A 21,986-nucleotide genomic window follows, 5' to 3' on the forward strand; every position below is an offset into this window, starting at 1 on the left:
AATCTTCAAGCATAGACCAGCACCATCTCATCTAGCTCATGAGAAATGGCAACACTAATCATGTTAATTATGACAAAATAATATATCATAATCACTTTATAGTTGATCCCTGGGCACATAGGCATCATTGGAAATGAAGTGACTATAAAAGGCAGGGTTATCTATGGAACAACCAGACAGACCAGTTAACTATCTCACTCTCAGGTCAATGTTAGCCAACTATCACAAAGAGGAGTGGCTCAACCAATGGGCACCAGGAAATACAGGCAGAGCTATGTACTAAGAAATAACCATGCCATACAAACAGGACAGTATCAATGTCCTCCCCAGCAAAGAGCAATTTACAATCTTCCAACTAAGAACAAGACACACAATTAAATCCCACACACCCACCTCTCTGTAGACACTGTGCCCACTCTTATAAAATTCTCATATCATATTGCCTCATTTTAATTTTCCCTTAAGCAGACCCTACTATCACTACAGCCCAACATAACTATATAGCAATGCTAAACATCTGAAGAAAAAAAAGTTCAATATTTTCCTTGGCAAGTCTGCAAAAGAGCTACAGCAAAAAGCTGGCTGGAAGAAGACTGGTCAGCAATAATTCAAATCAGACCAAAACTTTATTCCTTGATAACTTTCAGCAGTGCCACACAACAAGAACACTGTTAGAAGTGCAACAAATTACTGAGGTTATAGAGTTGAAGCAAGAAAAGGTTATTCCCCCACCCCTATTGCTAGGAATGAAAATGTCTAGTCTATGGTAAACAAGAGATGCTCTATTGATGAAACAAGCTGTGAATATGCAAATCCCCCCAAAAGTGCAATGAACTCAATTCAATAGGGCATTTTACCATTGGCCCATTTAGTTTGGCTATTAACTTATCCAATTTCTTTTCAAGACTCAAGAACAAAGCTGCAGCAGTACCGCAAATCAAATTAATGAAAACAGAGTCTCATAATGCTAAAGAGAGAAATCCTAAAAGAAACAAAATGAATGAGGAGATCCTCAAGATTTTTTGATTTTCTTCTGCTTCCTTCCTTCATTTAGCATGCTTTCCAAGAGGGAGCCTAAATGCCTTCAAACTTTGTTATTATGATTACTGTAAGTAGAACTACTATCAAATGTAGCCCATATCAGTATTATTGTGTGCAAAATTAGAAGCCAGATTTTATTAATACTTACTGGTACATAGTTCTCTAAGAATCCATCTTCCAATTGTTCTTTTACTTGAATGAACAGACGAAACTTTGGAGGCCTTTGGGTTATTTGTACATCAAAATCTAGAGCCTGTGAAAGCAAAAAAATTGAAATCATTAAGTGACATTTGAAACAAAGTATTACAAACCTTTACACCATTAATGAACATATCAAGTAAAAAAAAAAAAAAAAAAAAGCTACAGATTTAAAATCCTACATCTTTATTGTAAATATTTCCATTTTCATCAATGCGGAACTGAGTGGATTCTTTCTTGGATTCATCTAAAATATAGAATGTCTTTGGATAGCCTTGTTGAAATTGATGTACTTGTATATGTAAATAAGTGGTGCTGGAGTTTCCTTCAAAGACACTGTTAAAAGAATAAAACATGATTTTATTAGCAACTTTTTTATTATTAATATTCTACATATTTGTAATCATTTACAGTTTAAAAAGAGCACCATTTTAAGTGGGAAAAGAATGCATGGCTCTCTGCTCATGCCCTATGTTCTCTGGACTGTTGTTCTTGAATGTCCCGAGTCCAAACCCTGCCCGCTGTCATCCCCAGTCGCCCTATAGGAGTTTTGAGCTAGGATATAATTATCTTCAGAAACTGAAGGAACATGTAAAACATTTTACAAACAAAATTTAGTGAAATTAGGTCAAATAACCACCCATGGCTACTCCCAAACAGAAGACAAATTTGTAAATTGAGAAGTAAAATGTTGCATCTAATAGATCAGATACAAAATGTTCGGGGAAAGCTGCCTAGAAGCCCATCCTGAGGAGCTGTTTAGAAGGCTATTATTTAGGAACAAGGCTTGACGCAAATGTTTCCTAGAAAATGCTTTTTTACTGTAATTTTTAAAAAAATAAGGTATTTGTCTGCAAGCTGAAGATGAATTGTACATGATCATTTAGTTGATTAAAGCAGTAAAATTAAAATCCTTTTTTTATTCTTAAGTTGATTTAGCAAATTAAAAATATTATTGTAATGATGTACTGGAACTAAGAAACATTTATCAGAATTATTAGCCTTCATTGCATTTTTTAAAACTCAATTGTAAATACTTCTTAACAGCTTATCTGATTCTTAAGTCCAAACTTTAAAAGGAAAGTAACTGTTTCTTTAATGTCTATTTTCATGAACATTTTCTACTAAACAAGATGCATTATCAGCTTTTTGTACAGGCATGACTTCTTTGTTAGTTAACTATTGCATCATTTAAACTGTATGCATGTTAGCAAGCAAACAACTTACGGGTTATTAATTGACTGTGTCTCATATATTGATCCAATGTACTTTTCTTGGAAAAATTGTGGTGGCCTTGATCCAACTTTGACATTGATGACTGCATTGATGGACTGAGTAATAACCATCTTGTCTCTTATGACAATCTTTAAAGTAAAATATATCAGAATAGTTACTGATTTAGTAAAATATATCAGAATAGTTACTGATTTAGTAAAATATATCAGAACAGTTACTGATTTGGAAAGTAGATCATTATAGACAGTTTAGGAGTCCAATCTAATGTGAAAAGTGCTTAGTTATTGCAAAGACATGAATAGGAAAAAGTGGGTAAAAATAATTTTTATACCACTAAGTGGAAGTGAGTTAGTGAGTCAAGGCTTTGAATTTTATGACAGAGGTATATAATATAAATAAAGAGAGAGAGAGAGATTTAAAAATTATACATCTGTATATAAAAAAAAAAATTCTCCACAATATCCCACTCAGAAAGAATAACATGTATCTAAGTATGAAAAAAACAACTAAATTTAATAAAAATGTAAATAAATGAAAATAGGCTTACTGGAATGTTAAATTCTTGCCCCAAGTTAAACTTGGTCCGTCTTGTTACTTTGATATGCCCTTCTTCAAATTTTCCATCATTGACCATCACAATATGAAAATGATTCCTAACTTCAGTTGATGCTATTGACAAATGTATTGTATAATAAGTAAGCATATAAATTAGTTTTTCAGACCTAATTACAATAATTAATATTTTTTAGACCTAATTACAATTAATAAGTCAGGGTTAGGGTTTTAATATTTCACCTCAACAATTGAAATGACAGTGAATTGTATACTGATACAATACTACGAAATGTTAAAATATCATCAACATTAAGATTATCAGCATCCACAACAATAAACTTTTGATTGCAGTAATGTTTCCCAAACTTTTTCCTTAATGGAGCGCTTCGCATATTCTGAGAATTTAGTGGAACACTTTGAATATTTTTTGAAAGATTAATTCACATGATGGCCTACTAGTTAATTATTCCAGTAGTTCGTGGAACACCTATTCAGGCCTCGCAGAACACTAGGGTTCCGCAGAACACAGTTTGGGAAACACTGCCATAAAATATGATAAAAGAAAGAATTCTGATGCATTGCTTCTGATTGTGTTTTTTTTAAGTAAATAATTGAGATGTAATCTAATTAAAGATTTCTTCCACCAGCAAATAAAGACAATTGTAAGGATAGAGATGTTTTATACCTATCATCTCTAATATTTTTTCTTAATGAGACAATAACCTCTGAAACATTTTGCTGTCAGAGCGATAACTGTGTAATTAAGTTTCTATACACTAAAAAAAAAAAAAACACAAAAGGTCTGTAAGAAGTACACATCCTTTTATTCATTCCATAAGAAAAATAAACAATTAGATCCCATATAACTGTTTAAAAAAAAAAGGGTCATACTATGGAGAAAAATTAGGCTTAGAAACTAATAAAATGAGCATATATATAGTTTCTCCTCTCTGCCTATTTCAAGGATGTTTCATTAAAAATAAAGTTCTAATGAGCTTCTACTTTGCTATAACCAACAACAACGGATTTCAGATAATAATATCTCTGCTAAAATGTACCATATATGCTTAGCCTTAAGTTAATCAAAATATTGTTAAGTTGTGAACAAACCAATTTTTTACTTAGAATTAAGACATTAGCTGCTGTAACACCAGCATCAAACTGGAAAATGCAACACTTAAAACTTTCTATGGAACTGGATATTGTTTAAAATTATATATAAAATATTTATAATGTAACCTCTTAAAGGATGCTCGAAACAGAATATTGTGTAAGGAAGGTATATTGAAAATAAGTTCTGATGTTAGATTAGAATGACATGTTCATTTCAAAGACTTTAAAAGTGTAAATTTAAAAGTGTAACACAAAAGAAGTAAATAACATATAATAATATATTATTTTTTCTCCATCTTATCCCATTCATTAAAAAAAAAAAATTTTTTATAAATCCAACTAATTCAATTTTACATGAAAATTTTATTTTCGTTTTCAGCACAATGATTATTTTTTTTTTAGAAAAATAAAATATACTGTATGTATTTGGAGCATCTTTTAGAAGTTAAGTTTTTTTTATCAAATACATTTTTTTTATGTTTTCACTGTAACTTTATTTGTACTATAATAGTTGAGTAGTCAGTTGTGTGTCAATCAAAGCCCTTTTGTACTAAGTTAAACTGCAATCATAAACTAAATTAGAACAATAAAAATATATCTTACCTGATTCATCCAAAAGATAATCTAGTTGAGAGTTGGTATCTGGGTCTTCAGCCAACAGAACATACACAATATGGCCTGCATCTGGCTCTAAGGGTATAGCGGCTAAATAAGGAAATGGTTTGTTTTTCAAAACTGGTAACTCATCATTTACATCAGCCAAAGGGATGGTCACTTTGATTAATTTTATATCTGGAAACAAAAGAAATTAATCAAACAGATTAAGAAACAAAAAAATATTATTTTATGCAATGTAGACACCACAAATCTCATTCCCCCCCCCCCTCAACATAAACAATAAATACACACGTAAAGCAAAATAAATAAAACACACTAAAACGTATGTGGATAAACATATATTTCAAAAGTACATGTCTCTAATCTGTATTTTGATTGACTTATTTTGCAAGAATTAATAGTAATATGGACTGAGCAAGATCCAAAAATAGTGCAAACATTAAATGTATAATGGTTGCATAATAATGCAGGAATGTCTAACTATGGACTAAAATGTTTTATCTCCACAAATACAAAAAGAATCCAACTGACTACAGGATACTGAGATTTATTAATGTTATTATTGCATTGTTATATATATATCAGGGTTAGTAGCACTTTTCCATGACAAAATTTTAGGAGGCTTTATATATATATATAGTGTGTGTGTGTGTCCTGCCCATTTGTGTAATACATTGTATGATATTCAGCCGCACAACATGATACATCAAAACTATGCATTTATTTATCAAATCAATTATGTTACTTGATTTAGAAACTATATATCTTGCCAACATCCCACCCAGAACAGAAACAATGTCATCAGTTGTGGTATGTCCATAGAAAATGTAATGAAAGTTACCTTTTAATCAAGTAACAACTTGACTGTCATCCCAAAACCTCAAACAACCATTTTTTTTTATAAAGTTTTTTTTTTTAAACATTACAAACGGTTGCTATTCTTTTTTAAATAAGAAACATTCTTTGAGATGCCTTCATAATGTGTATTCTCTGTGATGAAAATGTACATTTTTAGTTCCTATGTGTATCTTATAGTATAAGATATAGATACTAGAGTCATGGTGTGCATTAGAGGTAATGTTTTATTCTTTTACTAACTGTGCTTAAATCCTCCTCATAAACAGAGCCTGTCATATGCAGGCCTATTTGCATGTTTAGTTGACGTTTGCTTACTAAATAATGCCTTTTGGATGGAAAAAGGGGGGGGGGGGTATTAGACCTATTTTTTTTTTTTCAAGCACTATTTCTTTTTTTTCAACTATGTAGTTTCCTTGGCTTTTACGACCAAAATAACCTTTACGGACTTTTCACAGCTGTGTGCGAAATACTGTAGATCTAGACTCTTGATCTAAGTCACTAAAATTCGAGGACTTTTCACGGCTGTGTGCGAATGAGGTAGTTCCTTATTTCTGACCTACTTTAACCAAAGTCACGTGATTGTTGGACAACAAAGAGAAGAATGGCCTTGTCTTCCTATATTTCCGTTGCTGTTGCTCCTCTATTTTTACGAAATTTTACATTTACAAACATTTAAAAATATACAGAGTACATCAACGAACTCCCTAAATGTTCAAATAATTATACGAATGTTTTCATAAAGGGCCAAGAACTGTTTAAGGATAGGTTTAAATTATCAATGATATTTCCTTTATAGTCATGACAAGCGTCAACACTTTGCCTATGATAGAGCTACATTCACATACAGAAGAAGACGTTTTTACAAACGTTCTTGTAAGATTAAAAAAAAAAAGCTTGGTATAAACTACACAAAATACACACATATATAAATATATTTATTTATTTATTTATTTATACGCCTATATATGGGATAATATGCATATTAGTTGAAACATTGTTATTTTCATAAACTTCAGCTATTTTTAACGTTATGTATTTCATATTCCGCTAATTTGAAATAAATTATGCATATCGATTACATTAAGAATTATTTTTTGTTTTGGATACATGATGTATTATTATGTTGTTAAAAGTTCTATCATTTTTAAGAAATTCACAAAATGTTACATTAAAGTTTCAAAAATGCGTCGACGAAATAGATCTAGATCCATTTTATTACTTAGAAACCAAATTTAACAATGAAAGGGCGGGGTAAGACACATTTGGCCTGTGTAACTGTAAGAGTAGATCTAGATTTATCCTTGACCATCAGATGTGTTATTTGTTCGCTAAACAACTCAAGCCTATTACGCACAAGGAAAACTCATGGCAGTCTTTTTATCTTTTATAACAACTAGTCGACATATCGACTACATACTAGCCCTAGAGCTATCTGACCAATACACATTGGTCTGCTGTCCAACTTTTAGTGTTCTACTCAAGTTCAAGCTTGTTTACTTTTGGGCAGAGGAAAAAAAAGGGGGGGGGGGGAATGAAAGTGTTACTTTTTTTTTCTAGGACTGGTTACCCGAATGCTAAGAACTGTAAGTGTAGTCATTCATTGTAGATCAAGAAATCTTGATCTCAGTATGGCAGATTATAGGCCAACGCTTCGGTACCTTCTATCAAAGGTATAACTATTTGTTTTAGTTGAAACTATTAAAAAAATGTATCTCTAGATTCTCCTGTTATTAACAAATTATAGTTTAGCGCTAATGAGTAAATTGAAACCACTAAATATTGACTTAAAACGCTTCAGATTCCCACTACAAACTAACTAAAACTAAGCACGGTGCGCGTTGTGTACACACAACCACGTGACTCGGGGGGAATACGAAACTACCTCATTATCTTCACTGAATCTACCGTAAATCTAGACTCTAGATCTAAGTCACTAAAATTCGCGGACTTTTCACGGCTGTGTGCGAATTATCTTCACTGAATCTACCGTAAATCTAGACTCTAGATCAAAGTCACTAAAATTCGCGGACTTTTCACGGCTGTGTGCGAATTATCTTCACTGAATCTACCGTAAATCTAGACTCTAGATCAAAGTCACTAAAATTCGCGGACTTTTCACGGCTGTGTGCGAATTATCTTCACTGAATCTACCGTAAATCTAGACTCTAGATCTAAGTCACTAAAATGTGCGGGCTTTTCACGACCGCGTGCGAATTATCTTCACTAAAATTCGCGGACTTTTCACGGCTGTGTGCGAATTATCTTCACTGAATCTACCGTAAATCTAGACTCTAGATCAAAGTCACTAAAATTCGCGGACTTTTCACGGCTGTGTGCGAATTATCTTCACTGAATCTACCGTAAATCTAGACTCTAGATCTAAGTCACTAAAATGTGCGGGCTTTTCACGACCGCGTGCGAATTATCTTCACTGGATTCTAGTAAAAAAAAAAAGTAAAGTTTCCCTTTCAGACCTTGCGATCTATGGGGCAGATGATGTTAAGGACATCTGTTTCTTTGGCCAACGGTTAACGAGCGGGTGTTATGTGGCCAGCACAACGACCAACCGCCTTTACTTTCCCTAACTAAAATCAGGTACCCATTAGAGTTAGAGTGGACTCAGGGGCGCTCTAAAACTCTAGCTAGATGATTTAACGGACTTTCCACATGATGTCACGCTTACTGTTATAAAAGAAGATTTTAGGTGCGGGAGGGCCAGAAGGGGTGTAGCCTACACATTAGGCTGGTAATTGCTCTAATTATAGACAATAGTCACTACAGACTAGATCTAGCGCATGTTCAGTCGTAACAATGAAAGAAACAACCATTTCTTCGCTGCCGGGTGAAATGCCATTTTCAATCACGAGGTCGCGCTTCACAAGTGGGTGAAAGGCGGTGTAGATGCATTACTGGTCAGCTCATTAACACACAGCCAGCCCGTAACGTCATGCGATCAGAATGCCCATAGTTACGCTGTTGTTTTTTTCCCCTTATTGTTTAGCAAGAAATAAGCAAAATTATATTTTTTAAAAATATTGGGTAAATATTTTAGGAGAGGGGACAAAATTTTAGGAGACTTCAGGCAATTTTTAGGAGACTTTTCCTTTTTTAGGGGATTTTAGGAGCGCTACGAACCCTGATATATATATATATAAATATATATATATATTCAATGAACTGATAGTAAAAAAACGATGTGGTATGGTTCAATGTAAAACTGGCCCAACTGATGTTAGTGAATCTAATTGTATTTATTTATTTTTTTGTAAAGGACCAAGCCTTTGTTCAAGACCTCAAGAAAGAAACTTTTCCCTTTGGTTAAAGTGTATTCTGTGTTTGTACATTGTACTTTACTTGTATTAGAGCTTTTCATGATTAACTAAACAATGCCAAGGACACTAAACTTCAAAATTGGCAACTAAAAGCTTAAAAAAATAAAAATTGCACTTAAAAGGTGCAGAAATATTTTCTAATAACTATGTAACTCTAATTTACAATTAAAAATTAATTTATATGATTTCTGAAAAAAAAAAGTACTTATGTAGGGTTAGGGTTAAAATAAACTTGTTAACTTGTCAGACACCATTCACTTTCACTGGATCAATAACCACCACAGTTTTGTTTAAAATGAGAAAGGAACAAACATTCTTCCCTATTCCCTTTTATCTTAGTCAGAACTAGGGGTCCACCAGATAGTACTTTTTGATATTCGGCCGGAGCCGGACATTGTCGAATAGTAAAATATGATATTCAGCCGCACAACATGATACCTATATTCGTATTATTTTTTTATCCTTTTATATACATATACCTTATTGTTTTAAACTCTGTTACTGATTTATGAATTAAAGCTTAATATTTATAAACAGATAGGCCTAATTAACTAATGTGTGTGTATGTACGAGGAAACCAACTGTAAAGGGTGCATGCGGGAGGGTCAATATAAAATATGTAAGTGTATATATTTAACTACTTACTAATGAAAATCTCTCAAAAGTAAAGTCCAATCTGGCTTGTATAGTCAGTGGATGTATGTATTCATGAATTTCAGACCAACAACTGATCATCAGGCTTGTAATTTAAAGTCAAAGGACCTCTTCTGGTCCTGGCTTCAATGGCTTTTAAATAATACTGATAGTAGCTGTTAGTTAACAGTTGGAGTCTGAAGCGTTGTAGGTCTATATTTATTGTTTAAGATTAATCCATTTTTGGCAAATATTTTATTAACAGCGGGAACATCAGTTATAGCTTGAACCTTAGATGGTGCTGAAGTATAGATTTAATTGTACAGTCTATTATTAACATATCTATGTTTAGATCTAAGAGCATTAGAAAAACCATTAGAAGAAAAAAACTCATCCACACCCTCCTTACTAAAAAAAAGCTCTCAGCCCCCTCGATGACAAAGTGGTCATCATCGAACCATGATGGACGAACTATACTATATACTAAAAAAAAAACATAAATAGACTGTGTGTTCCACTGATTTTATTCAGCCTGGTCAGATAGATTGATAGATTATTGAACCTACACATGTAGTCCCAGCGCAGTGTAGTGTGTATAGTAATAAATATATAATATATACTTTTTTAAAAATTAGAAGGCTAAATTTGAATTATTCTTGTTTTACATACCAGTAGGGTCCAGTTCTGGTGTGGCTTCTAAGATTATTACCAGTGTGGTATTCTGTTCATAGTCTAAATATTTCTTTGCTGCACGCTCTGCACTGGATGTTGTGTTTGAAAATCTTATGTTTCTACTATTGTCTACAATGAAGAGATTTTCAACTTGAGGGACGCTTTCTGGAGTTATTATTACTTTGAACGAAAAGGACGATGTCATTTTGCCATCGATCAGAACTGAATTAAGATCAAAAAACACAAAACCTGAATCCACTACATTTTCTGGAACAGGGACGTGCTGGCTGAAGGAACCTTGATATGTTGGTGTTTGAAGTGTTTGTCGTCGATGTTTAGTCCTGTGTACCAGATGATTGTCATCTGATAGCAATTTGTTGTGTTTGAACGATGCTGTTGAAAAGGCAATAAAATGACAGCAAACGATAAGCTGAAAACAAGAATAAATATTCCAGGCGAGCGCCATTTTGTGTAATCCTAAGAAAACAATGGTAATATAAAACTGGGGTTGCAGGCGATGCTATTTTGCATTAAAATGCAAATGCTTCACTTAAAGGGCTAGGCTTTTCCATTTACGTAACACATTCGACGTCGTTCTAATACACAGTGCATTGGTTTATAAAACCAGTCATGCACAACAACCCGGCAGTTTGCCGAATCCAGTTGATAGAAGATTCAACTTCCGTAACCCTGAATCTGAGGGAATGTCTTCGATCCGCTGCAGGGTTCTTCAGAGACACACTCCAGCGCTGGTCTAAAAATGAAAATCGATAGCTCACCCGGCACCACTTTCTCTACACATTCAAATAAAATAATCCACTTGATTTAGAATAGCACTGAACACAACATATCCTTCGAATATTCAAATATCAATACACATTTTCACTACCGTTTCAAACTTGACCCTCTAAATCTACCTGAGTGACATCATCCCGAGTTTCCTGTACATTCGTACTGCCCCTACTTCTAAGCTCAGCGGCCCCGCTCAGCGCTGTGTGTTGTAGTTGGCCTAGCCTAGGTCGACACAGTGCGTTCGAATTCAGAACAGCCAAAACTCCCTCTGCAGATTTGGTTCATCGGGTGTCTGAAATAAAATAAGTGCTTTGGTTTTTATACAATATTAATTTTATATAGCAAAACGAATCAAAATCTAACAATAAGAAAATAAATACTAAAACTACTTAGATCTAGAAATCTTAAAAATATATTGTTAAAATTTAAGCGTGTAGTGAAATTATTAGTGTGTACAGTCTAGCACGGGGAAACGAGGGAGGGCTCGCGCAAGATGTATGAATGAAACACACTGTTTTACGCTCGACGGGGGTGGCGGTACAAAACATTGGCTAGACTTCGCCTAGTCTACAATGGTTGGGATTAGTTAGATAATAGGACGTGTGTTGTTGTTACTTTTTAAAATACTTTTTATTTCTGCCATTGGATCTTTTAAAAGATCTAAACGAAAGAAAGTTAATAGAGTCTAAAACTCAATTAAAATAAATGACGAATAGGCTATCGATACAGGTCTAATACAAATTTAAGACTTGTAACATCAATATTATAAAACTTACCTTTACAGAACTTAGCATGTATCAAATTTATTGCAGGTGCGTAAGAATATATTTATGAGAAAGGTTAAATTACACTTTTTCAGTTAACATAAAATAGGTTTAGGCTTAAAGTTAAGATAAAGAAAAAAAAAAGAAAAATGTTTTCTGCCTGGATTTGTTTGTTGTTTTTTTTATTGTTTTTTACACTTACTACAAAGCCTTGTAATTTCGATCGCGCGACATTCTTCATTATATAATTAAATGGTGTAATAGGTTAGTTTTGATCATATGTTTAACGAAATTTTACTGCTACTGCATGACCTGAAATTTTAAACTAATCATGGGCGTAGCCGGGGGGGGGGTTCTTGGGGTTCAACCCCCCCCCCCCCCCCCCCCGAAATGAAACGGAATTAAGTGACTGATTTTTGCTTTCATTTTTTTTATTTTAGGTGAGATTTTAATACTAAATCATCACTTACCACAGCACAGCCAAGGCAGTTTTGAGTTAAAAACCCTCTACCAGGGGGTTTTGAGTTTAAATCACCCTACCAGGGGGCTTTGAGTTTAAAACCCCCTACAGGGGGTTTTGAATTTTAACCCCCTACCAGAGGTTTTTGCAGTTAAATCCCCTTCTATAAAACAAAATTTAAAAAAAATGCAAACAACAATCCCCAAATTCCAACAGCACAGTTGAGGAAGATTTTGATTTTAAAACCCCCTCCAAAATTTACGATAAACCCCATCTTCAATATAAAAAAAGCAACTTAAACACTCAAAATTCTATGAGCGTAGCCAATGGGGTTTTGAGTTTAACCCCCCCCCCCTCCAGTTGGGGTTTGAAGCTAAAAAGTACCTCTTCAATATATAAAAAAAAACAAATTACACACTATAAAATCTAGGAGCGTAGCCAAAGGGGTTTTGAGTTTAAATCCCCCTCCTCCAGATGGCTTTTTCTTTAAAGTTTAAAACCCCTCCAGATGGTTTTGAGTTTAAAATTCCCATACAGAGAGTATAGAGTTGAAAACCTCTCTCTTCAATATTATTTTAAAGCAAACTACAGTCACCAAATTCTAAGATCGTAGCTAAATGGGGTTTTGAATTAAAAACAAAACAAAAAAACTCCAGAGATTTCTTAGTTTAAAACCCCTCAACAGATGATTTGACGAAAAAACTTTCCTTTTCGATATAAAATCTAAAGCGAAATACAGGCATGTAATTCCAAGAGCGTAGTCAAGAAAGGTTACAAATTTCTACCATTGGCTTGGGCTCCATTAATAAAGTGTGAATAGTCTTCTGCCGAAATTGAAAATCATTAAATGTGTCTCAACAAAGATGGCTAAGACAGATTGTAGGAGTCAGTCATAGAGATCGGGTCTAAATCAAAGAAATCCTATGCCGAACTGGGAGTCGAACCCTTAGTAAGATTGTGACAGAGCGTCGCATGAGGTTTCGCAGGACATGTTCTCCGACAAAATGAATTACGCATAATAAGAGTTGCGGAAACAGCTTGCCGGAAAATGCGCCGAACGGCGCGAGAGGGTCTAAGTCAGTAAGAATAGCACATTAGGTTTTTGAAATAAAACTTTATAATAGCAAGATACCTCAGAATATGCAGTTTGTTGGCTTTCAATACCAGAAATACTGCTCGGCAGCGGGGCTTTGCCCCGCGCTGGGGGAGCGCTGCGAACTCCCCCAGACCCCCTTGCTAGCAAGGGCGGGGAGTCTACAATAAACAATTAGCGTCTTCCGAAAGGGTCAGAATGTAATAAAGATAAATTATGTAAACACACACACACACACACACATATATATATACATATATTTTTTTCCCGCGGGGGGGGAGGGGTCGGGGGGGGAATTCCAAAACCCTCCCCGAAAAAAATCCTGGATACGCCCATGAAACTAATAGACACAGTTTTACGCTCGACGGAGGTGGCGGTACAAAACTGATATCTGATATTTTACTTAAGGTACAAGAACACAGACAAACCCCACAAACTGTGGGGTGCAGACAATCTCACGGAGGTCCGGAGAGGGGTGAGGGGGAAACAGTGGCGTAGCTAGGGTGGGGGGAGGAGGGGGAGAATTAGTGCATCAGTGGATTAAAGATTTTCTGATAGGGAGAGAACAAACTGTAATAATAAATGGCTCTAAATCAACACCGATAACAGTAAACTCAGGTGTACCTCAATTAACAGTCTTAGGTCCACTACTATTTTTAATTTACATAAATGATTTACCAAATTGCATTACCTTAGGAACAAAAGTCAGATTATTTGCAGACGATTGCATAATATATAGAACAATAAAAACAACACAAGACACATATATTTTACAAAGAGAATTAGATGAATTACAGAAATGGGAATCAAATTGGAGCATGTCTTTCCACCCAGAAAAATGTCAGTTGTTAAGAGTAATAAAAAAAACTAAAACAAATTAATTCCACTTATCTTATTCATGGCAAACCAGTAACACAGACTAAAAACGCAAAATACCTAGGTGTTATAATAAATGAAAAACCACAATCCACATATTGATGAAACTATTAAAAAATCAAACAAAGCAGGGTTTATGAAAAGAAATTTCTATAAATCTAATAAGAACATAAAACTAAAATGTTATTTAACCTTGGTTATGCCAATAATAGAATATGCATCCTCCGTTTGGGACCCCTCAACTCAAGAAAACATTAAGAAACTGGAACAGACACAAAATAGAGCAGTGAGATTCATAACAAACGAATATTCACATTTGACCAGAGTAACACCTTTAGTAAAATCACTAAATTTAGAAAGCCTTCAGGACAGAAGACTCAAAAGTAAAGTAGCAATTATACATAAAATACTGAACCATAATCTTCAAATACAGAAATACAAAAACAAAATGTAATAAAATACTCTGAAAGACACAAAGATAAAGGTACATTCCTCGTCCCATATGTTAGGACAAATTTGTACTTCTTCTTCCCTATTATAGTGCTATTAGAGCATGGAATGGGTTGCCTGAGCTAGCCAGGAAAACCAGTGACTTGGCAGAATTTAAGTCATTGGTTAATATGTATGACTAAATGCATGACGCGTAGGACGTAATCATCTTTTTTGAAGTAACGTCTGTATTATAGGCTATAAGATAAGATAAGATAATTAGAAAATCCCCCCCGGGCCCCCACTTGAGGGGGGGGGGCAAAATGAGGGGGGGGGGGTTACATTAAAAATTAAATATTGCGCAAAATGCAAAGAGGTCAAGCCCCCTCCCCGGGCCCCCAAACGATTGAAAATTCCTAGCTACCCCCCCCCCCCCCTGAGGGGAAAGAACGCTTTTTTTTTTTTTACATTACCAGTCAATCTCAGTTTTTCAATAATTGAGTTAGAGACGTTGACTAGTATTCTACTGCAACAAGATCAAGTCAAAACATTTTTTTTCTTTCATGAAGAAGACATTTTACTATGTTTCCACAAATGCGACTCTACTCGACTTTATTATAGGCCTACCAGAACTGTCGAATTTCGCACACTTGTTGAACATCATTCTGTTGACGACTTTTGCACACAAAAAAAGCCCACTTCTACACGAGGATGATCTTATAACACGTACAGAAATTATAAGCCGTACCGGTTCGTGCGCGATGGTATCTTGAATTTTCCTCGCAATTCAATATTGTCAAGCTCTGTACCCACCTCCCTTTTTTATATGACTTTTTAATAGGTCGAACCGACGCCAGGAGAATGCGTTTCTGCAACTCGGAGTAAGGAAAACGCTTGTCGCCTGGCCTCGTCCGAATCCGTATAAGGGAAATTGCAGCATTTCCCAAGAAGCAAACGAAAAATAATGGGCATTATCATGGGGGGGGGGGGGGGGGCGTCAATATTAAAAGTTAGTGAATTTACAAAATTTTAAACATAAGTAAAATTAAATAGAATGATACAAACGTTTTAATGACCCCCTCCCCCTTGTTCACAAATCAAATTATTTTTGCTGTTTCAATGATCCCTGATCAGAGAGATCTGGATCTCTGCTGTTTGCTAATTGCGACGTAGGACGCAAAACTAATACGCTAGTTTTAATTACTCCATTTGTACAAACAAGAAATAGATTTAGATCTGAAATGAATGAATTTAAAAAGTCGAAAGGGGAAGGGCGGATTAAAAGCATGAGAAGCGTAAATGCTCGGAGCACGTTGCATGATTGCAGTCCCAAATAAAGACTTGAAATCTCGATCTAGTTGGCAAGGTTCAAATTACTTCAAATTGCTACATTTTTACATTGATAGTGTGTCGTAGAAACTTTCACTTGACATTACTGCCGGTTACGTAAAACCATCATAAGTACTGTTAAGGGCTATTCAAACAAAGCCATTTGTGATTTGGTGCTGTTTGATTAATATACACTATCAGTATCCAGATTGTCTTATAGCTTTGACCTTTCGTGTTTGTTTAACGATACTCATTGTTTTAGTCTAGTGTCAAGGGCGTAATTTAGCAGACGAGTGATTCATTTCCCATGCCCAAGCGATATCTGTTTCTTCTTCTAGCTCGTTAACTTGTCCTTGAGGGTTGCTGGGACGTGTGTGTTGACACCTTCTAAGCTTCACGCTATTTGTCCCAGTCCACAAATGTTCTCATTGGGTCTGAGAGGAAACACTATCGGATAGGAGCGAGGGGGGGGGGAGAAATTTCACCATTTTGAAAATAAGTAATTAGTAATAAAATTTAACATGCTGCTCAGGGGAAATTTTAATTTAGTGTTATGTACTTCCACGACTATGCATATAATCTCTATCAACATGTCTAATGATAATCTATACGCTAAATGTTTTCAAGTTATGGAACTTTCCAATGTTCAAGATTTTATAACTTGTCCTCCAGAAAACAAGAAATAAATCCGCCTACTTTTCAATGCATTTTAGGCACCCAATAAATGTTTTAAAAAAATCTTGAGAAAACAAGTTAAAATGTTTTTGGATTATGTGCCACGTGAAGATTTTAAGAATATAGACCTATATATTTGGGTTTTTAATAAACAATAATGTCTGTTCTAGACTTTAGGCCCCACTACAGTCTTGTGAACAATGCAAATAGAAACATTATCAGGGGCGGACTGGGTATCAAAATCGGCCCTGGCATTACCATAAAAACCGGCCCACTAATGGTATGTCATATCTTGTGCCTTGGGCTTAGCCAGGATTTTTTGGTGGGGGGATTTTTTTCAGTTTGAGTGTGTGTGCATTGAAAAAAAATTATTTGGTCGCGAACAGACCGGCCCATTCGGTGCCGGCCCACCGGGCATTTGCCCGTTTTCCCATATAGCCAGTCCGCCCCTGAACATTATAATTTAAATGTAAAGGAGTGTCTACGATTGAGAGGGGAGAGAGAGGTGAAAAATTTTTTTTTTGGCTCGAAAAGGATTTGTGGAGGATTAAAAATGTAGATGAACCACTGCACTAGATAGTTATCACGCAATTCATCATGTCAGTGTTAACACTCTGACAGAAAGAAGACAACAAAACATATATGTGATTTTTAAATCCCCTTTCCGCTCAAAACAATCACACACAGACGGGTAAGAGCGTACACTTGAACAGCACGACTTATTTCTGATTTTGTCATTGTGCTATCTGTCTGTCCGTTTTTATGTCACGCTTAACCTATATTTCAAAGACTAGAAAATTAGATGTTACAATTATCCCAAAAGGGCGCAGCTTTTAAATTTAATCTTGCATATTGTAATGGAGATTTCCAACCATGGCGAATAAGTAAAAATAGCTAGGTCATTATAGGTATATATCCGAGTTTAGAACATAGGAAGTGTATATTTTTGTGCACTTTTTTTTTTTTTTTTTGCACTGTAAAATTAAATTTCGTGGCACAAACATTCAGTTGGCGACTGTGACCTTTAAAATGGTCTCCTTGACATTGTTTAGTTTATCTATATATTTCAAAATCTCTTCCAATGTTCATCTTTTTACATTTTCTTTAGATTTCCTTATAATGTTTTCACAATTTCTCCATATCACATTCTCTTCTTTTTCGATGCTAGTGCTTTTTATTGCTTTAAAAAAAAAGAGGAATGCTAACAATGAGGAAATTACTGTGTTTAAAAAAATACAGTGGACAATTTTCAACAACGCAATCAATACCACGCAACCGAACCGTATCATTTACTGATAGAACTTCAAAAGTTCGACGCCAAAAGATTTTAATGCTGCACTGAATTCATTTTACGAATTGAATTTTGAGAACTGATCAACATTTTAGAGAGAAATAAGTCCCAATTTTTTTTTCTCCTTACGAACCAAACGTTTTTAGGTGCCTAGTTACCTCCAGCCTTTACAAAGACACACACTCATTCCTCAAGTGATATGGAAGATAAGGAAATTCCCTGTACTGCTACAATGCTTGACATTGTGACCTCTTTCAACTACCAGACATCACACAACGGGGCGCGGTCCTCGGAATACTTTTTCCCGACTCTTCTTCTACTCACCCGATATCTATCCTCTTTTTCTCTAACTGCTTCCCCCCACTCCTCCCCTTCTACAGACTTACTCGCCCACAACCTACCTGCCACATAGACATTGTTCTATTGTTTTTTTTTTTTTACTTTACTTTTATTAAGAGCAGCTGTGAGATTCTGTCTATTGTTTCTGTCGTAACTTGAACTTTAACATGTGTTTACTCGGTGTGTTGTTAATGTGTGTGCGTGTGTAAGTATGTAACGTCAGTCACCAAGATGGACCTACAATATCTAAACAAAAGGCGCCAGTAGCTCACTTTGTATTTATCATCTAGATTCTTTGTCTCTGTTCTTTTTTCTCATCAAATTCGTGTTACACTTCTTTGAAATTCTACCTTCTGTCTCCTCTTGCAAGATGTATGGCATTGATTTTCAATGCATATAAAAAAAAAATATTTCAAAGACCTATGCAGCTATAACCCACTAAAACAAAGACAGCCCTAAGCAATCGGTCCACAAAGCCATAATGGATGAGGTTAACCATATTACACTGACCAAAGGTACGTCTAAGCAATAAGAATGCACTGCCCAAAGAAAAGTTGAAGGAGTACACGTATATTGTTATGACTTTGCCATGCGCACCGCCATTCAGGATAGTGCAGAAAGAGGGTGCGCACTGTCTGTGACTAGACAAGTCGGATGTTGACATAAAAGACAAACGATTTTCCGCCCAAATAGAGAGCCAATATGGAGATGCTGTACTCAAGGCAGATGCCCTTTGTGTTTGTCATGTATCTATGTAATAAACGTCTATGTCCTCGTTGAGTTGCCTCACTTAAGTTATTACAATTGGTCTCAGAAGTGGGATTATAGGCAACTCAAAGAGAGGAGGTAGGCTTTGATTACAATGACATATTTGAAGCTATTACATCAACTCTTAATTAAAGAGCTAAGACAAGAGCTTCGAGACCGAGGTTTAAAACCTGTCGGTAGCAGGGAAACGCTCACGGCTCGTCTGCGGCAAGCTCTGATCGATGAAGAGGAAGATTAGGAGACCTATCAATTTGAAATTGAGCCTGGGATTGTTGATGTAATGGGCAAGATCCAGGACTTTGTGGATGCATTTGATGAACAACTGAACATGATTGGGAACAAGATGGGAAACATGAGCAGGAACATAATGTTGAAAAAAGTTGATAGAAGTGTATTACAAGTAGAAGGCCAAATAGAACAAAGTGATAAAATTGTGTCGCAAGCAAACGGAGGAATAAACTCGTTAGGGAAGGAGCAGTTGCCTGGTCAGGACTGTGGCTGCACAAACAGTGGTGATGGAGGCGCTGGGGATTGGAGCGCTGTCTGTGACTGTGTTGTGGGCAAGTCTTGCGGGGATGACTTTCATGGCGAGAAACGTGACAACGATTGCTGCGGCGATATCAATGGGATATACAGAATTGAAAGAAAAGAAACAAATGAAGAAACTAGAGAAGTCTGTTATGAGCCTGAAACTTTTGTTCCTGGTATACCTGCAACGAGCCGGACAGATCAAGACAACGTTGGGTCTGCGTCCAAGCTTTCTGCTGTGGACCTTAAAGACCTCTGTTTATCTGTCAGTACCTTTGGCGAGAATTCAAACCATGAAAGCCTGAAGACCGTTTCTGATTCCTTGCCTTGGATGTCGTCGGGTGAAATTACGAATACGGGCCCCAACAATGGCCGAGACAGAAAACGAATTGGACTTTGGCAGCTGCATAAGAAAGAACTCGATGCTAGGCAGCTGCATCCAGGCGATTGACTTGAACTGTATATGCGGCGTCCTGCGGGGACAGTGCCCATGCCAAGAAACCCAGCTACAAGATCTGAACTTGACAGAAATGTGTACTTCTGCCCACATCAGTGAGAGTGACTTGAACGGTTGTGAAATAATTCCAGCGAAACCTGATGTAGCGGTGGATGAACATTACAAGGATGCTTCATGGGCATACCTTACAGATGAGGCTGAGAAAGACTATGTGCCTGAAACCTTGGCTACCAGTGGGCCTAATACTGTGTCACGAGACATCCATGGAAAAGGTCCGCTGACTCAGCGTCTTGGAACAACAACCCTGGAATCTACAGTGATCGCCACAACCTCCATTTGTGTTAAGTGGCTGGCATCAGAGACTACCGTCATTAAGTCGAAGCAGCGACCACGATATCGTCTCAAGCGTAGACTTGCCAACTGGAAGAAGAGAAAGCGACGGCCGCGGAAAACTGTGCAGATGGCTTTGTGGGCAACAGACACCCTACCGTCTGTGGTTCCCACTGATCGACCTCCACCTGAACTGTCAAACCTCAGCTGCAGTGTTTCTTTTCGGGACGAAAAGTGCTAAGACGGGGGCAATGTTATGACTTTGCCATGCGCACCGCCATTCAGGATAGTGCAGAAAGAGGGTGCGCACTGTCTGTGACTAGACAAGTCGGATGTTGACATAAGAGACAAACGATTTTCCGCCCAAATAGAGAGCCAATATGGAGATGCTGTACTCAAGGCAGATGCCCTTTGTGTTTGTCATGTCTCTATGTAATAAACGTCTATGTCCTCGTTGAGTTGCCTCACTTAAGTTATTACAATATTAAACATTTTCCCAAGCAATACACCTTCACTTACCAAGGATATATCTGGCAAGCAAAGTGATAAAGTGATACCGGGTACAATGTAGTACCCACCCAGTAGTGTTTTTTTTCATATGATATGCACACGTATTTTTTTTTAATCGAGTAAACCAAACCGAGGGTCATAAGAATCCAACCAAATCTAACGCACACACAAATACACAAATAAAATATAAATAAATAGAAAAAAAGCGACAGAATCCCCTCATTGATTGAAATACGAAAGTGTAGGGGCGGGGTATGCCAGAAGCGTAGTGGGAGGGCAAAGGGGCAATGTGCACCGGAGCGACTCTCAGGGGGAGCGCTACACGCAGAGAGGCGCAAAAAAATTATTGTAGATATTTTTGTTAGGTATACATTCTAAGGTTATTTGTATTATATTTATGTTATTATTAAATAATGTTTATTTATAAGCCTTCATTTCTATGTGATTTTCATGGAAATTGGGGAGGGGGACAATAAATTTTCTTGCCCCAGGCGCACATTTTGGTCATTACGACTCTGGTGGGCACTGTTATCAATTAAAAGACTTGTGTTTTTGTCTAGAGACAGCGAGAAATTTGAGATGAAAGTGTTTTGTAATATAAGTAGCATTAATAGCAAAGTGTCTTTCACTAAACCAAAAACTATCATCACGCAGTAAGAGATAAGCAGCAGTTCAAGTGATAAAAAAAATTATCCTCGTATCTTCGGTCGACAGACACAGTGACTGATGGACACTTTACAGTGATAGCAAAGGCAGGGAGTGCGGTGGGAAGGAGGGCAGAGAGGAAGTGTGAGTAACCCGGGGCCATTGTAAGTACTCACTTCCACGTGACTTTCATTCAGTTCACAAATACGTGTCAGATGCCGGACTTCACCCAACGGTTGCATGCGGACACCGACATTTTCAGGCTCTGGAGAAGGCCAAGGCCAGGCGTTTCTCTCTCACTAAATTTTGGTTTTGACGACGAAACACACTTTAAAGACCAACTGAAGAGGTTTTTTTCGAAATTGAGATAGCGATTGATTTAGATAGTAGATAGCATCAAAGTTAGTTCCTAAAAATTTGAGATTTTAGAAAAGCGTATTTATA

General features: G+C 36.2%; 1 protein-coding gene across 1 annotated transcript in view; it reads right to left on the reverse strand.

The window, feature by feature from the left end:
* LOC106056888 (neural-cadherin-like) overlaps positions 1–21,986 on the reverse strand; it is an 81,333-nt gene that overhangs the window by 35,601 nt on the left and 23,746 nt on the right. Inside the window, exons 2-7 of the mRNA XM_056035463.1 lie at positions 10,254–11,340; positions 4,747–4,935; positions 3,023–3,144; positions 2,467–2,603; positions 1,422–1,575; positions 1,190–1,294 (exon numbers count right to left, since the gene is read on the reverse strand). Coding sequence (XP_055891438.1) covers positions 1,190–1,294; positions 1,422–1,575; positions 2,467–2,603; positions 3,023–3,144; positions 4,747–4,935; positions 10,254–10,722 — 1,176 coding nt within the window. The 5' untranslated portion in view covers positions 10,723–11,340. The remainder of the gene's footprint in view (positions 1–1,189; positions 1,295–1,421; positions 1,576–2,466; positions 2,604–3,022; positions 3,145–4,746; positions 4,936–10,253; positions 11,341–21,986) is intronic.

Source organism: Biomphalaria glabrata, chromosome 7 (genome assembly GCF_947242115.1).
Source record: "Biomphalaria glabrata chromosome 7, xgBioGlab47.1, whole genome shotgun sequence".
NCBI classification, from domain to species: domain Eukaryota; kingdom Metazoa; phylum Mollusca; class Gastropoda; family Planorbidae; genus Biomphalaria; species Biomphalaria glabrata.